General features: G+C 49.9%; 1 protein-coding gene across 1 annotated transcript in view; it reads right to left on the bottom strand.

The window, feature by feature from the left end:
- Positions 1 to 18,405, bottom strand: part of PPM1H (protein phosphatase, Mg2+/Mn2+ dependent 1H) — a 291,732-nt gene that overhangs the window by 49,364 nt on the left and 223,963 nt on the right. The window contains exon 7 of the mRNA XM_065934722.1: positions 1,690 to 1,753. Within this exon, the coding sequence (XP_065790794.1) occupies positions 1,690 to 1,753 (64 nt within the window). The remainder of the gene's footprint in view (positions 1 to 1,689; positions 1,754 to 18,405) is intronic.

Here is an 18,405-nt window from a genome sequence, read left to right as displayed (position 1 = left end):
ACAATGGAGAGTATAGGGCTTCCCTGGTGGCTCAGATGGTAAAGAATCTGCCGCAATGCAGCAGACCTGGGTTTGTTTTCTGGGTCAGGAAGATCCCCTGGAGAAGGGAACGGCAACCCACTCCAGTATTCTTGCCTGGGAGATTCCATGGACAGAGGAACCTGGCAGGCTACAGTCCATGGGATCACAAAGAGTCAAACACGACTGAATGACTAACACTTTCACTTTCTTTCAAGGAGAGTATACTGAACATAACTGAATAGCTTATTAAATACTTAAGCATTTACTGATGGGCTGCCATGAGTCAAGTACCAGGCTAGACGGGTACTAAGGATATGAAGGCAACAGGATGTGGTCCTGAGCTTAGCGGAATTCACTGGGGAACAGCAGGGTAATACTGAGAATCTCAGCGCCATGAACACCAGAAAGTGTAGGTGCAGATCACTGGGCCGAGTGATGCTCACGACGGTGTCCACTGTACTTAGACACACAGAATCCTACCGGCAACAGAGCCCCTCTCTGTCCTGACTCTCAACCAGGATGGCAAGGCAGAGGTGTCCGTCTAAGGAAAGGGGGACGTTGGTTTGACAAATGATGCATTTATCGATCAAATATTCATGTTTCATTTCCCTCTGCGAAATTCCTCTCTCCTTTGAGCAAAATCACTGCTGAACCCAAAACCTACTCCTGTGTGCTCTTTCATACCACACACACACACACACACACACACACACACACACACACACACTCACTCAAACTCTGTCCACAAAGGCATCCTTCAGTTTTCTTATGAGTCACTTATTCCGATAAAAGCTATCACATGCTGAAAAAATTTTCAGTTGAATATTCTTCATGTTAACATGACCACATTTTTCTCTTCTAATTGGAACTCTCAGCGCTTAGTTGAAATGTATTCATGTTCCGAGGAAGAATGCAATGATTCAGAAGGTGTTTGTCCTTCCTGGGAAATGACTTCAAAGCTTTCTCATCTCCACCCCTCTACAGTCTCTGCTTAGAGAACACTCTAAGACCGACAGCCTTCCTTCAGCCCAACAATGTTAGAGTCTGACAGGGGCCTTGGAAGCTGGTGATGAATGGTCTTTGCTGTCTCAGCCTGGGATCTGATCTGTGTGATCCTATAGCTTATTGAGGTGAAACTCTGGATCCCCTTCTCATGGGGCAAGTGGAGAAGCTGGCGTGTACAGCCTGAGCATCCATGGTGGAAGGCAAGGGCATCAGAAGGAAGTGGAGGACCATGGCTCGTACCAGCCCTGGCCAGTCGCGTGACTGCCTGAGTGGTTTTAACCTTGCAGTCCCTGCTGCCTCATCTCCCAGTTGGATGTAAGACAGCCAGCTCTGCCTGCCTCGTGGCTTGTCGTCAATACACGGTGAGATGATGTATGTGAAAGTGGTCGTGTTTAAACACTGCAGAAAGTTATGCAAATGGATCGAGAAGGGGGATGTCATTTTCACAAACCTGATGTTAGTCCCCTGTGCGCACCACTCCATTCCACAGCCCTGCCACTCCCTGGACTCTTAGGACAGGAGAGCTGAAGGGAGGTGGAGGTGATATTCTTTCAAGCTGTCAAGCCTACAAAATCACCAGCTGCCGAGCAGAACACGCAGACCGCCATGGGCTCCGTCGAGAGGGAGCCTGGTTCTCTCAGTCCAGGGAGGGCACGTGCCTACCTTCTTGCCTTCTCCATATATAAGGGGAAACTTCAAGTCATCATCCTCAATGGTTTTGTATGCCCTGTAGGAGGATAAACAACATTAAAAAAGACAGGTTTGCACTCAGTTAGCGACCCACTGCCCTGACACAGGACGCCAGGGAGTTTATCCTCCCTGAGCCTCCGTCCGCTCACCACACTGCCGATCTCTTTCTGTCCGAAGCGTCAGCCTCCCTACGGAACCAGAAAATACCAAGTCCTTATGTGCCTGAAGAGAGAGGAAATGAGCTGGCCTACTCACAGCCAGCGAGAAGGGGAGACAGGCTTCTGTCCTCAGCACGGAGGGTCCCTGCAGGACGGAACGGCCCCAGCCGGGGTGGCGGGCTTGTCGTTAATCTGAAACCCTGAGAGGCAGCGGTGCTCAGAGATGGAGCTGAGGGGGAGGGTGGTGAGCCTGCTCCCCGAGCCGGCTCTCTCCTTCGGGGGTGGTTTATGCCGAAGCAGCCTGGTGCTGGGATGGCTGGAGCAGGAATATTTAGAGCCCGCCTGACCTCAGTGTGATATTCAAGGTTGGCAGAAAATCCTTTGTTTCACGATGGCTATGAGATGGCCATTGGACACACAGAAAGAAATCCTGTTTACGCTTCAGGGGTTTACGCCAGACATGGTGGTTCAGATGCCACCACTCACGCAAGCAGAGGCCGGCCGGGCTGTGGCGAGGCAGTGAACAAAGGCCATGTTTGAACCGTTTTGCTCACAAGGAACTTAAAAAGCAAAGAAGCAAACAGGTATCCAGTCACTAGTCGTATAACCCTGGGCGAGCAGCTCCAGCTTTTTGGATCTGTTTTCTCGTGTGCAAAATGACGAAAACCACACAGGAGGCAAACAGCCTAGCGTGGAGCCTGGCACTTAGTAAGGACACAGTGACTAGTAGCTGGCGCTAATATTTAGTAGATAATTAATACTTGGCATACAGTTCCCCTTTCTGCCCAATGGGGAGAGTGTTGCCTATTCACTTCCTCAGAGAAGTATCAGGAAGACCGAGTAAAAGATGAGGTATTTTCTGCTAGGTTAGAAGCGAGAAGCAAGATGCTTTTCTAAACTAATGTCTCCTGAGTGCATGAAAAAAATTAATTTGTGACATGTGCATGTACCAAGTCACCTCAGTCGTGTCCGACTCTTTGCAACCCTACAGACTGTAGCCCGCCAGGCCCCTCTGTCCAGGCCCCTGGATTCTCCAGGCAAGAATACTGGAGTGGGGTGCCATGCCCTGCTTCAGGGGATCTTCCTGACCTAGGAATCGCATCTGTGTCTCCTGTGGCTCCTGCATTGCAGGCGGATTCTTTACTGCTGAGTCACCTGGGAAGCTGGATAATTTGACATAACTCTTGATATATCGAGGCAGCTTGAGAGTGAATCTGACATCAAATTTATGGAGGTGCTTGATATACAAAAGAATGCAACTCAACTGAAAAAAGGCTCAACCCCAAAGCTAAAGCCGGCACATCTTGCTTATCTGCAAGTTATTTGGTTAAGTTCTTTCCCATGGCAGTAGAGAAACAGTGAAGTTCTGGCACCGGATGTGCCTGGGCTTGAGTTTAGCACCGCTTTCTGTACAGCCCTGGGCAAGTGGATAAGCCTCTCTCTGAACCTTAGTTTCCTCGTTAGTCAGGGAAGCCAAAAAGTGGGGCTCACTTGTGGACTTGCGGTAAGGATTAAAATGGGCTGATGAATGTGTCGAGCTTAGGAAGTATTTGGCATAGTGCCTGGCACATGCTGAGAGCTTGATAAAAGCTGGTTGCTGCTTCTGCAGTCAAGTGAGCCCAGAGGTATGCCATGAATGGAGTTTTCAAAACAGGAACCATACTATTTCCTTCCCCCCAAATCTACCAAATTAACACAAAGTGGAAATAGCTACTTTGATATTTCTATACTCACACAAATGATTTGAGACACTGTGGTGTACGAGTCCCTTGGGGAACAAATACAGTCAGCTTGGGAATCCAATGAGTTTGCAGACCCATGGTTCTCCATCTTGGCTGCAGAAGGAATCTCCTAGAGGGCTTTGAAAAGCCTGATACTCAGGTCAGAGCAATGAAGTTTGAACCTCTGCAGATCAGACCTAGGCACCAGGAATTTTTTAACAAGATTCCCAGGTGATGCCAGTGTGCAGTCACGGCGGAGAACCACTATTGGAAACCAAGGTCATTAGTTAACACTCGAAATCAGTTGAGCAAATGATTATATGGCTCAAGGGAAAGGGAGGTAATGAGACTTGAGAAAGGCTGTGAAGTGGGCACAAGTGGGGCTTGGGGAGCACATGGAAAGTAGGAAGACACGTTCAGACAGAGGATGCAGTGGGGACAGTCCTCAGGGAGGGGCTGGGGCCTGGCGAGCCAAGCAGAGGAGTCTGGAGTTACAGAGAAGGCAGAGGGCGGCAGCTCTAGAATCAAGGGCTGGAGGTTACTTAGAGCTCAGTGGAGACGGGCTGAGAACGCTCTTAACAAGCTTGAAAAGGCAGCAAGAAAACTGCCCTCTGACTGTGCCACAGGCCCAGGTGATGCAATTCTCCCAGGGCAGGAATCCCAGGAGAGGGAAGTCTGTTTCAGCTCCGCTCTGAAAGGCAAACACTCGATCCTGGGGTTCTTACCCCACAGGAGTAAGTCCCCCCAAGTTCTACTCTTATGGTTCAGCCTCTGCTTCTTTGTCTTTTTTTTCCTTCCCGTTCAGGCCATCAGCAAGCTTCGAGGAGCTCCTGGAGCTATACCTTGGCTTCTCATCAGGAATCTGTCCTATGCGTGTGTGTCAGTCGTGTCCAGCTCTTTGCGGCCCCATGGCCTGCAGCCCTCCAGGCTCCTCTGTCCGTGGAATTCTCCAGGCAAGAATACCGGAGTGGATTGCCATTCCCTTCTCCAGGGACCGAGCCCAGGTCTCCCGCATTTCAGGCAGAGTCTTTACCATCTGAGCCACCGGGGAAGCCCATGGTACAGACTAGAAGGCCACTGAGTTGGCCAGACCCCAAATGCGGGAATCCTGCTGCTGTATCCTGGCCTCTGCCATCAATGGGCTGCTGTGGACAGTCTGTGTCTAAGGGGCTTTACAGGGCCAACTCTGCAGTGCCACTGGATAACAGTCCTGGGAAATTCTTTCTTAAATTGACCCAGTCACCCACTGGTGTGTTGGTCTGTCTTCTGGAAAAACATGAAAGGAATCTATAATCTCTCTTCTACTTAAGAGGTCTGTCAATATTTGAAGAGAGCTATCTCAAAGCTTCCTTTTTCCTGGTATCATCAACTGTTCCTTCCCAGGACCTAAGGCACCATGGGTGACCACTCAAGTCACCATCCATTCAACCAACATTTATTAACTGAGCACTGATTCAAGGGCTTCCCGGGTGGTGCAGTGGTCAAGAATCCACCTACCGATGCAGGAGATGCAAGAGACATGGGTTCAATCCCTGGGTCTGGAAGATCCCTTGGAGGAGGAAATGACAACCCACTCCAGTATTCTTGCCTGAAAAAACGTGATGGGCAAAGGAGCCCAGTGGGCTACAGCTCATGGGCTTGCCAAGAGTGAGCCCTGTATACTGTAGCAGCAGCCCGCTCGGAGCCTTTTGGTTTGTCCTCTTCCTGTCATCGTCCTAAAAACACGGCACTCAGAACTGAAGACACTTGAGATACAGTCCACATAGGAATGAAACGATCACTTCTTTGATTTAGACCACGCTCTCGTTTTTTTTGGCCACGTCACTCAGTATGCAGGATCTTAGTTCCCCGACCAGGAATCAAACCTGTGTCCCCACAGCGGTCCAGTGGAAGCACTGAGTCTTAACCACTGGACCACCAGAGACACCCCTAGATCTTGCCCTTTTTTACATTACTGCGGCTTACATTGGTGTTATGTGTTTGTGAACACATGCCTGTGTGGCTTAGGGTCATGTATTGAACCTCTGAGTAAAAACAAACAAAACTCAACCCCAATTAGTCCACAAGAAAAAAGACCCAAGAAGGTTTTTTGACTCATTGTCTTCCTCTAGTTTATACTTCTACAAGGAATATTTTACTTGGAATGGAAAACTCTATTGCCCTTATTAGTTTTATCATGCTAGTTTCGGTCCACTGTTCCAACCCACTGAGAGATGTCTGAACACATATCCTTTCATCCCAAAAAATCAGCTCTCTTTCTATGCTGCCATGCTGTGTGAAGTTGCTTCAGCTGTGTCCAACTCTGTGCAATCCGATAAACTGTAGCCTACCAGGCTCCTCTGTCCATGGGATTCTCCAGGCAAGAATACTGGGTGGGTTGCCATGCCCTTCTCCAGGGGATCTTCCTGACCCAGGGATCGAACCTGCATGTCTTATGTCTAACATGTATTGGCAGGTGGGTTCTTTACAACTTAGCACCACCTGGGAAGCCTCCTTCTATGCTTTATCACATTAAAGTCGATAACCAGCTCTGCCATCTTCATCCGGGTCACTGGGAAAAAAAAAAAAAGCTAAGCAGGATCGAGCCATTTAGAGACCTTCCTCCAGGTCAAGCTAGCCAGACAAAGGGTGTCGACATTTCTTGAAGGCAAGTGTGTGAAAGTAAGCACAATCTGAAAAATCGTGTTCCTGTCTGGTGGGAACACACAGAAGACAGACTCAACAGTAGAGGGCAGACGATGAGCATGTTCATGTTTGAGTGAGTGGGTGGAGGGGCTTCCCTTGTGATCCAGTGGCTAGGACTCCACGTTCCCACTGCAGGGGGCTCGGGTTCGATCCCTGGTCAGGAAACTAGACCTCACAACAACAACAAAAAAATCCCCACGCTGCAACAAAGATGGAAGATCCCATGCGCCACAACTGAGACCCAGTGCGGCCAAATAAACAAATAAATATTTTTAAAAAGTGGTTTTAAAAAATTAGTGGGTGGTATGGCAGGGGGAGGCTGAAAACACTGACCCACGGAGACAATGTCCTCGTGAATTTGGACTCGGGGTACAGCTCTCAGGCCGCCTATGAAACAGCTGAACTACTGTCCACACAGGGCGGCTTCTCCATCTTGTCCAAAGACTAAGAGAAGAAACCATCAAATTTCTTACAAAGTCAAAACACATCCATGTAGACTATTGCCATGATCAGCGATCCAGGAAATGCCATCAAAAGGCTGAAAACTGCTAACTGAGTTGACTTACTAGTAAGTCCAGGCTGTTCCCCAGCTCAGACCACCTGCACTAGATACCAACTCTTCAAGCTGGGCTTACTGTCAAGGCCAGAGAGAGGCGCTGACTGCAGTCTCCCCAACCAGCCCTTCCAGGTTCTCTCCCCACCCCTCCTGCTAACACACACTTCCCTCTTTCCGCTTTCCCAAGGACTGCAGTTCAGGTTCACACAAAGCTTACCTTCCTCTGGTGCTATTCTCAGCAGCTTTACCTGTTTCGCTGGTCCTCTTGGAGTCCTGACTTTACAACTTGCGCCCACTTCCTGTTGACGTTCACTGCTCCTCAGGAGCACCTGGATCACGCCAAGAGCATCCTCCCCCCGATGTCTGCACCCTAAGTCACCTCCGCTGACACTTCCTTGCTGCCACTCTCCAGCCGGGCGCCCCGCAGCCCCCTCGGTCCCGCCCTTCTGACCACACTTGTTTCTGAACCCAGCTTCTACTTTTGGCAAATGTTTAAAATCTCTTTCTTGCTAACAGTCTAGACTTCCTCACCTTGATCTTCTGCAGCCCGCCAGGCTCCTCTGTCCACAGGATTCTCCAGGCAAGAATACTGGAGTGCTTTGCCATGCCCTCCTCCAAGGGATCTTCCCAATCCAGGGATCCAACCCACATCTCTCACATCTCCTCACACTGGCAAGCGGGTTCCTGATCACTAGCGCCATCTGGGAAGCCCCTTTGATCCTCTAGTAAGAAGGAAACACGGCAGGAGTCGAGTCCTTTGTTTATCCCCGTCACAGCATCTTCTGCCTGCAGCACTGCAGTTGCCTTGTTGGATCTCCCTGCGATAATCTAGGCAAGACAGGATGGTGCCATGGCAGCAGGGATGGCGGGGAAGGTGATGAAAACTGTTCAGTTTTGTCCTTTACCTCTATTCTCAGAGCAACCAGAGTAATTATTTTGAAATGTCAGATAACGTCATTACCCTACTCAAACCCTCTGATGGCCTTCCCATCAAACTTGAAATAAAAGCCAAGTAATGAAACGTTCTTGAAAAATCACTCCCCACCCCCAAACTTCCCATTCCCCTCCTCTTTCTTTTTCTCCAGGGATCTCCTGCCTCCTAACATTTTAAGTATTTTGCTTCTTTATCTTATTTTTCCTGCAGCTCCCATGTGCACTTCCCTCCCCCACTTAAGTTCTATGAGGATGGAGATTTTTGTTTCTGGTACCTAAAAGACTTCTCAGCGTATCATGAGGGCCCAACAGATGTTGGATGAGGTGAGCGAATCGGTGAATACTGCTTAATCCTGGCAGTGGCTTTCCTCTGTCCTTATGTGTCTTCTTGTTCTTTCTGCATTCACAAAGCAAGAGCAGCCAGTCTCGTTTCCCGCGGCTTTCTGGGTCTCGCTGGTGCCGGCTCCAGCCCACGCTCACCCCCACGCGCATCCTCTGCTGCTCTGGTCTTGCCTGGCTGTGCGCTGCCCCTTGAAGTCCGCATTTTAGACACACGCTCTGAACACGGGAACTCCAGAGGTCACAGTCTCTGAACATCTGAACTCGAAGGATTCCCGGGGCAGCCACAGTCATGCCTTCTCACCCTTCTCATGAGCAGCAACTCCAGGACTCCTCCTGCATGAACACCTCGTGTCTCTATCCCCGTCCTGTAATTTTTAGCAGAAAAACCTCTGCTTGTATTTTCAGGCTGGCCAAGAGGCCTGTAAGCCAGTCTTCCACAACCATTTCTCTTTTTATCCACAGTCGTCATGCCTCAGCTTAAAACCCTCCCGTGGCTTTCTATTATTTTAAAACATAACTTGGCGATGAGGCAGGCCCTCGGTGGTCTGATCTCTGACACTGCTCTGACATCTTCTATACTCTGCCATGTGCTCGGAACACTAGCTCACTTGCTGTTTCTTTAACAGCAAGGGGCCTCGTTCTTTCCCCTTCCTGGGCCATTCTTCCTCCAGATGCTCCCAGAGCCAGCTCCCGTGCAGCTCTGAGTGCCTAGTCCGCGCACTCATCTGTAAGTGTGATGCCCACACCCCACACCCATCCCCCACCTCAGCCCCCACCCCCCACCGTCCCTGATGGACCGCTTCCTGGCGCTTACACGGCACAATCTCAAACTCGCGTATTTGTTATTTTCTTGTCTATATTCTGCCTCCCCCTCTGGAATGTGAGCTTCATGACGCCAGGGACTTTGCTTTATTCACTGTTACATCCTCATCGCGACAACCGTGAAGGCACAGTTGTGGACGTAAAGGAGATAGTAGCGTGAATATGTGAATGAAGGCTGCCGTCCCTCCTTAGCACACGCGCTTCCCTCCAAAGGTCAGCTTTAGACTTGGCTTCCCCATTTAACTTTCCTGAACAGTAAGCTCTTCTGGGGCTGAACTTCAGGGTTGAGCTCTATCAGTGATGCCGTGGATTTTCATTTACTCCATTACATTAAAATCTTAGGTTCCCTTTTAATTTTTCTAACTTTTAGGTTTTTTTTTTTCGGCTGTGCTGGCTCTTTGCTGCTGTGCGTGGGCTCTCTCTCTCTGTGGCAGGTGGGGGCCGCTCTCTAGTTGCGGAGCACGGGTTTCTCATTGCGGCGGCTTCTCTTGTCGCAGGACATGGGCTCTGAAGCATGGGAGCTCAGCAGTTGCAGCCCATGGGTTTAGTTGCCCTGTGGCATGTGGGATCTTTCTAGAGCAGGGATCGAACCATGTCCCCTTTCATCACCAATATATATCAGTAGACAGTCAGAAAGTTATTTAAAAACAGCATTGATGACCCTCTTGCTTGCCACTTTCTCCTGATCATTCCTAGGCGCCACCTCCAGAGCAGTGGCGTTTGTTACATGCTTCTCCAGGGTATGTGGTGTTCCCTGGACAATTTTTCTTCTTCCTTATTCACTCCGGCTAAATCTACCGGTGAAGGCAAGTCCCTCACCGAGGAAAGTTCTTGCTTGTCTTTGCTGGATTCCTCCATTCCCAGCCAGAGCCCCCCCACTCTGACTTTGTAACGCACAGGCCAGGGACCTGAAGTTCATGCTTTGGCCCCACCCGCACACGTGACTTCCCACGATCTCCCTTCTCTCCTAAGCCATGACTTTAACTAGAAAGAGGGGTAGAAAAACCACTTGTTGCCCTAAGTCTTCATTTCCTTCATGGGACTTCAAAGTCCCTGAAGAAGGATGTGACCCTCTCTGAGGGCTGTGACGGATCCTCTTCCTTCGGGATGGCCTCATCTCCGCCATGCGCTCCGCGGCTCCGGTGACACACCAGTGAGTCACATTCTTCCACCCGCTGACCTCTGGACCGGCCTTGGACGCCTCGCCTCCCCTGGGACGCTCTCTCCCTGGATTCCCTTTGCTTGGCAGAGGCGGCTGAGGGCGCCGAGTCAGAGGCTCTGAAGTCACCGCCGCGTCCTCACGTGGACTGCAGTGTGGACGAGGGCAAGTCCCGCAGTCCCACTGCCTGTGCTTCCAGGGCTGCCTCTCTGCAGGGACGTTTGCAAGAATTACATGCGAATATGCCTGAAGGGGATGGCGGGGCGAATTGAAAAGAACAGCATTGACATGTATGGGCTTCCCGGTGGCTCGGTGGTAAAGAATCCGCCTGCCAATGCAGGAGACGTGGGTTCGATCCCTGTGTCAGGAGGATCCGCTGGAGGAGGAAATGGCAACCCACCTGCAGAGTCTTGCCGGGAAAATAGTTGGACACGGCTGAGCACCTGAGCGTGAGCACTGACGTGGATTCACTAACACAGACAGCTAGTGGGAGGCTGCCATGTGACCAGGGGCGCAGCCCGGGGCCCTGCAGTGCTGCAGACGGACGGGATGGGGGCAAGGAGGGAGGCTCACGAGGGAGGCTCACATGTTTACATACACCCGACTCACTGTGTTTACACCAGAAATCAATACAACATCGTAAAGCAATTATATTCCGACAAAAAACAAATAAATAATGCAAATATGTCCGGGAAAGTCCTTTGTGAAGAAGGATAAGGTGCTATCTAACTCTAAGTTGTAGCTGTTATGATCACAGGCGCTCCCTCACAGAGCACAGAGAGCTGGTTCCCACAGGCAGGCAGAGAGCACATCCCCACAGGAAACCTGCTTCCAGCTGAGCCCCCAAGACACCCCAGTTCACACTTTGTCTACTGCTGCTAACGGTCCCAAGGGGGCCAGGGGGCGCTAGTGCTGAAGAACCCGCCAGGCAATGCTGCAGACACAGGAGACACAGGTTCGATCCCTGGGTCGGGAAGATCCCCTGGAGGAGGGCATGGCAACCCACCCCAGTACTCTTGCCTGGAGAATCCCATGGACAGAGGAGCCTGGAGGGCTACAGTCCATGGGGTCACAAGGAGTCAGACATGACTAAAGTGACTTACCATGCATAAAGATACCGAAGCAGGAGGGACAGCACCTCTGCGACTTTATCCAGAAAGGTCCCATGGTTTCACCATACAGTGAAAGCGCAGAGACTCAGGGTATCCCAGAGCTAATCTAAAGAGTGTGCTTCAGGTTGGTCTGAAATAATCATAAATGGAGAACATCCCCTCCTCAGCCAGAAGCTTAGCACTCTTCAAGGAAAGAGTTAAGAGCCCCAGGAACTCTCATTCTGCCCAGCGCAGAAACTAAGTCCTAGGCAGGCAGACCCACATCTCAGAGGGGCTGAGCAAGTCTGGGTGGAGGATGGTAGTAGACAAAGGGTCTCAGGCTCTGGTCCCCATTTCGTCTTCCTACACCCAAACCGCCACAGAAGCTTGAATCCCAGGAGGCCCAGGATGAAGCATCACCCAGGCCTGGCTGGTCAGGAACAGATACAGGGCCTGGAGCCCAACTGCTCCTCGTGGCTTTTAAGAGCTTGGCAGAACCCCAGTGAAGCAATTCACAGAATCTGCAGAGGCTCTCCCCCGACTCGCCTCTCTCCCCACCCATCCTCCCCAGACCTTCCTGGAAAAAGCGCGGCGGGATTGGCAATCATCTCATGCTTCATTTTTTCGACCAGCCATCTGTGTTTCCAAAGGAGCTGAGCCCCAAGCCGAACCGCAGGGTCCAGTGAGCTGCGTCTTGCTCTGCCCTGCAGCAGAGGACCCACTATCCCTCCTGGCTCCCTGAATTTCCTTTAAGGCGATACAAGATGTTGCTACTTTCTCATGTCCAACTCTTTTATCTGGTTTTTTTTTTTTTTTAATGCCTACTTTTAAGAGGCCCCTTTTGCTGGTTTCAAAGATTCACAGTAAATAAATTTCCCATGGCCAGAAAGAGAGAAAGAAATACTGCATATTGACACATATATATGGAATCCAGAAAAACGGTGCAGATGAACCCACTTGCAGGGGAGGAACACAGGAACAGGAGTAGACAACAGCCTTGGGGACACTGGATGAGGAGGAGACGGTGGGATGAATTGAGAGAGCAGCACTGACATATATTCACGACCATGCGTAACACAGAGAGCTAGTGGGAAGCTTCTCCCAGCACGGGGCTCTCAGCTCAGGGCTCTGTGATGACCTGCCGGGGCAGGACGGGGAGTGGGGTGGGAGGCTCAAGAGGGAGGGACACATGTGTACTCTCAGCGGATCCACATCGTTGCATAGCAGAAACTAACACAACATCGTAAAGCAATTATCCTCCAGTTAAAAAGAAAAAAAGAAAGTCCCCCTCAATTTCTACATGTGTTTTGGATGACATCTTAATATGCTGGAAAAATGTCCCTGCCCTGTCGGGGGAGGATGAACGTGAGCCAAACGTAATGAGGTCAGGATCAAGGCAGAGCCACGCAATAAGGCTGAGAGGTCGCACTTGGGGCCCCAGGGTGAGTTGCAAGAGGCTGAGAATCATCCTCTACGAGCAGGTAGGCTGGCGGTTAGGAGTATCCTTTTTAATGTTTCTAGGTAGAACCAACCTCTCTGCCACAGGCTCACCACAGTATAAGCAGTCTTTCCTTATTTGTAAAATCTGAGTTTGGAGGGATGGGGTCATATGTTGATGCCTTGAGTCCCTGGATTTCTGTGCTAGGAGTTGTTGTCAATGGGTATCTTGATTACATGGTTTCCTGGGAAAGTCCCCCTGTGAGGCCAAGGCTCCACCAACAAATGCTCCTTTATTTTCTCCTTTTGGTCTCTGGACTGTCGTTTAAATTAGCTGAAGCCTGCAGGCCCTAAGCCGTATGCAAGCTGATGTGCTGGCGCTGATACAGCGCGGCAGTCTGGATTCAGGCACAAACAGCATGCTCGGATTTAAGAGTGTGATCAGTATTTGGTGATATAACTGCAGAGAGCTGACAGGTGCAGTGCAGCCCAGCTTGGGTGTGGCTGGCAATGATGAGAGAAATGAATGAAAGGGGGAAGCTTCCGGCCCTCTCTGCAGGAGAACTTTTCCTGTAATGGGGTGCAAGCTCTCTTCCTGACACTGCAGTTGCCTCTGAGGAACCCCCCCGGCTTGTATCCATCAGTAGGAACCCCCACCCAGTAACCCACAGCCCTCGGGAAATGCCTGTCTCTCCTCTTCCTCCCAGCAGCACGCCTGAACCAGACCCCACCTAGAGTTCTGCAGGTGGAAACCATGCCTCTCTTGACCTAAAACATTCCTCTTCCTACCGTCAGTCCTATGGGTGATGGCAAGAGGTGACAGAGCTTGCTTTCCAATCACTGGTCCATGTTCCCTAGGAGCATGCATTAGGTTAGAGTCTAGGTTTCACACTTTATGACTTAAAAGACACCTATCGATCGTATTGACCCAGTGTACACCCAAACGGGCTTCCCAGGAGGCCCTGGTGGTGAAGACTCTGCCTGCCTATGCAGGAGATGCCAGAGACACAAGTTTGATCCCTGGATTGGGAAGATCCTCTGGAGAAGGGCGTGGGATCCCACTCCAGTATTCTTGCCTGGAAAATTTCATGGACAGAGGAGCCTGGGGGGCTATAGTCCACAGGGTTGCCTAGAGTCAGATACTACTGAGCATGTACGCACTCATGCTCAAACACACCTCAGAAAAACAATATTTACCTTTGCCATGTGATATCCATTTTGATCTCTTCTCCATATGCTACTTAATTTAAAATGCTCATCTCCATACACCAAATTGATTTCACAACCCCCAAATGGGTCCCCACTCATGGCTAGAAATGTGGATGGAATCTGGATGGTGGCTCCTAGTAGCATCACACCAGGAGATCAGGTTTGGACCACAGGAGAGCAATGGATTCTACCTGATTCATTCGTGAATATTTACTGAGCATTTGCTAGGTACCAGCCACTTGCACAGGTGCTGGCATATGGAGTTAAATCAAATAAGGATCATCTCTTGACTCCTGGGCCCAAAGTGAGAGGTGGAAAAGGATTCATGTGTAAAAACATGCTTTGAATCAGCCTTTTGAAAATATAGGCAATCACGTACACACGCAAAACAGAACCAATCCTATTTCAGGATAAAACATTCTAGATGACTTTTAAGGAAATTTCACATTTGGGACTTATTTCTGACTCGGTATCCACTTGGTGTGCATTAGCACTTGGCTAGGAGAGCTTCGTGTTCTAATCAATAACATTTAGATCTCCCCTAGGTATGAATCAGAGATTCTCGTTTTATGAGCACACAAATATGGAACGAATTCTGCTTCCTCAGGGACCACTCATCCTAAAACAAACATGAATTTCATTGACATTGGCCTCTAAGTTGTGTGAGACCAAGTCAGTACATACACTGACCCATACCCATGAATGGTGGGGGAGAAAACAGCAAATTGTTGGCTACAAAGAGGGTTTTCCTGCAGAGGCCGGTTCCTCTGTGCTGGTCTGCAGTCATGCCTCATAAAGCTTCATGTAGATATTTATAAACCAGAGCGCCAGCCCTACACTGGTCCCCGGGAGAAGCACTCACTCGGCCTCTAGCCCACGCCACGTCCTTGCAATACTTTCATTCCAGTGCCCTTGAACTGGCAACACCACACTGGGCAGAGCATACACCTGATCAACAGTCACTTCAACACAAAAGTATCTCCCCCCATCCCCTCCCCCACCCCCCAAATCTCCTGGTGAATTAGGTGCTTATCCTGTGGGTTACTATACTCTCTGGGATCCTCTGCTAACTCCCACATTGCTCGAGTCCCCGAGTAAGCAGCACAGGCCTGGGGCTATGGCTGCTAGCATTACCCGGGGGCCGGGGGTAGGTGTTACTAGGGGAAGTGATGTGTGGGGGGGAACACAGCATTCAAAATGGCCCTGCTGCTTTTTATTAACCAATAGTGGCTCAGACAGTAAAGAATCTGCCTGCAACGCAGGAGATCTGAGTTCGATCCCTGGGTCGGGAAGATCTCCTGGAGAAGGGAATGGTTACCCACTCCAGTATTCTCGCCTGGAAAATCCCACGGACAGACGAGCCTGGAGAGCTATAGTCTATAGGGTCACAAAGAGTCAGACATGACTAAGCAACCAATACTTTCACTACTGCTTCAGATGATGGACCTCAAAGGCAGCTACTGTTAAAGCTTTAGCCATCACCTTACCCCAAACACCTACAGAATTCTAATAAACCCAGCGTTTATTGCGCACTCACTTCACTCTACTTTGGGCTTCGCTTACAGCTCAGTTGGTAAAGAATCTGCCTGTAGTGCAGGAGACCTGGGTTCGATCCCTGGGTCAGGAAGATCCCCTGGAGAAGGAAATGGCAACCCACTCCAGTATTCTTGCCTGGAGAATCCCACGACAGAGGAGCCCGGCAGGTTACAGTCCATACATCACAAGAATTGGACATGACTTAGCGACTAAACTACCATCACTTTGCTCTAAGCACTTTTTAAAGCACTTATTTACTTTTGGCCACCATGCGCAATGGAGGATCATAATTCCTTGGCCAGGGATCGAATCCATGGCCTCTGCAGTGGAAGCGTGGAGTCTTAAGCACTGAACCATCGAGGAAGTCTCAGCACTTGTATTTTTAAAACCTATATGATGCTTAGAACAAGTTTGTAAGACAGGTATTAACCTTAAACCCATCACACAAGTAAGAAAACAGAGGGTTTAAGAAACCACACGGGTTAAGCCAGACTGGCTGCCAAGTGCGCTGTGATCTCGGTCACGGCTCTCTGCCCGCCCCTGAAGTGCTGTGGGTGCGGTAAACACCATTAAATGGCATGGTGTGCAACAGGAATGTTTAATATGGCTAATCTTCATGCTCCGAGTATATCTTAACATTTTCTGAAGTCCAGTCCCTTTCCAGGTTTTTATGGAAGGTGCATGGAGGTTTAAACATACCACCTTCTCAGGCTGCTCTTCCCTTGACAAAATGGAGAGATTCAAGGTCACTGCAGAATTAGCTTTAACCTGAAGTCTGGCTCTCAAGTTGTTCTGTTGACTGGAATTGAAAGACCTTAAATCTTTACACTTAAATGCCCAGTTTTTCCGAGAGTGAGGCAAGGCCAACCAGAAGGAGTAGGCAGATTTGCGGAGGGAGGACCACTTACTTAGGAAGAATAGGAGTGAAAACCCAGTAATTGAGATACCCTGACCTTACCCACCAGAGAAGGCAATGGCACCCCACTCCAGCACTCTCGCCTGGAAAGTCCCGTGGACGGAGGAGCCTGGTAGGCTGCAGTCCACAGGGTCGCGAAGAGTCGGACATGACTGAGCGACTTCACTTTCACTTTTCACTTTTATGCATTGGAGAAGGAAATGGCAACCCACTCCAGTGTTCTTGCCTGGAGAATCTCTGGGATGGGGTCGCACAGAGTCGGACACGACTGAGGTGACTTAGCAGCAGCAGCAGACCTCACCCACGTATTCATACCACGCCCGGGGCCTGGACCATGTCCAGGTTATGGGCACAAGTGTCAACAGGGAAAAAGAAAGGCTCCACTCAACTCTGACCCACTGTTGGCTTCGTCAGTGCTTATCTTTCCCAGCAGGTCCAACCACAGCCCCCTCCCGAGCACAGCCTCTGGTCCACGCAGCTGGGCAAGGAGGCTGCCGAGCAGCAGCAGGAGGACACACGGGATGACCTGCTGGAGAGCCCAGCGCTGGTTACTCAGTCATTTCTGTGAGCCGCTGCTCATATCCACGGGGGCCTCCCTGACGGCGCACGTGGTGAAGGGCCTGCCTGCAATGCAGGAGACCCAGGCGTGATCGCTGGTTCAGGAAGATACCCCGGAGAGCGGAGTGGTAACCCACTCCAGTATTCTTGTCTGGAGAATCCCGGGGACAGAGGAGCCTGGCGGGCTATAGCCTATGCAGTCGCGAAGAATCAGACACGACTGAGTGACTAACACTTTTATATATCCACGGTACAAATGTCTAGGGCTGCCCAAGGTCAATGTTGAAGGATACATAAGAATCTGGCTCAGACGGTAAAGCGTCTATCTGCAATGCTGGAGACCCGGGATAGATCCCTGGGTCAGGAAGATCCCCTGGAGAAGGAAATGGCAACCCACTCCAGTACTCTCTCCCGGAAAATCCCATGGACAGAGGAGCCTGGTAGGCTACAGTCCATGGGGTCGCGAAGAGTCGGACGTGACTGAGCGACTTTACTTTGAGAGGTTAAAAAAAAAAATCCCAGATTCTAGGACCTCAGGGATTCTGGAATATTTTGACCACCCTAGGTAAAAAGCTTCACTGTGGGTAAACTCTCCTCTGCCAGTTTGGGTATGGTTTGTTCTACACTTGATTGTAAGCACCCTGGGGTCAGGGACTGCTTCAATCTTCTTTACTTCCCCGAAGCCCAGAACAACACCCAGTTCACTGAATGAGTAAGTAATGGTTACAACTCATCACTCCACACAGATGAAGCTATGGTGCCCATCCTTTAAGCTGCTGATCAGCTTAAAGCAAATCATAGCATTTGATTGACCCAGGGTGACAGACAAAGCCGATTTATTATTCCTAGAGGAATCTGAACCTAGAATTGGCAGACTCGCATTGCCTTTGCCAGAGTAACAAGGTGGAGGGTAAAAAGTGGATGCGCTACCAGCATGCCTAGTTCTCACAGAGAGACGTGCTCAGCTCTTCAGTGAGGGACAGACACAGGACCTCATCCTTGCTCTAAGTAAGGCTTGGATTGATTTCTCCGAAGGTCAGAGGAACATGAGGATGGATGGAATGGTGGTCTTCTCACTCTTTTATGTGGATTCCTGGAGTAATCCCAGAACACAGGGGTTTAAACCAGCTCCCCAGTCGACGCTGAAGCCATGGTGGATTAGCACCTTTATGGGATTGTCAGCTTGAAACCAGCAACACTGATTTCCTAGTCTGAAATGTGGTGGGCAGACAGAGGGTGGCAAGGATAAGAAAAACTTTTCCTCTGGGAAGAGTGAAATTTTATAACTTAAGGTCTGTAGGTTGGACATTGGACAATGTTTCCTTGGCAGGGTTGTAAAGTACCTGGAAATGTGTTGGAGTGTTACAGTACTCACTTCTCTGGAATTTCATTAAAAAACAGGGTCTTATAAATAGGCTGAGGATTGACCTATGTGTCCTAAATATACTGTCAGCTCTATATTTCTGTCCTACCGTCTGTCATTCTCATACTTTATACATGTGCAGAGCTCCGGAGGGTGGAAAAATAAAATTGTGATAGTTACTGCCATCCTTAGCATGGCATTCA

Source organism: Muntiacus reevesi, chromosome 4 (genome assembly GCF_963930625.1).
Source record: "Muntiacus reevesi chromosome 4, mMunRee1.1, whole genome shotgun sequence".
Lineage (NCBI taxonomy): Eukaryota > Metazoa > Chordata > Mammalia > Artiodactyla > Cervidae > Muntiacus > Muntiacus reevesi.
Note: the sequence above shows the minus strand (reverse complement) of the source record. Positions and strands in the feature narration are given on the sequence as shown.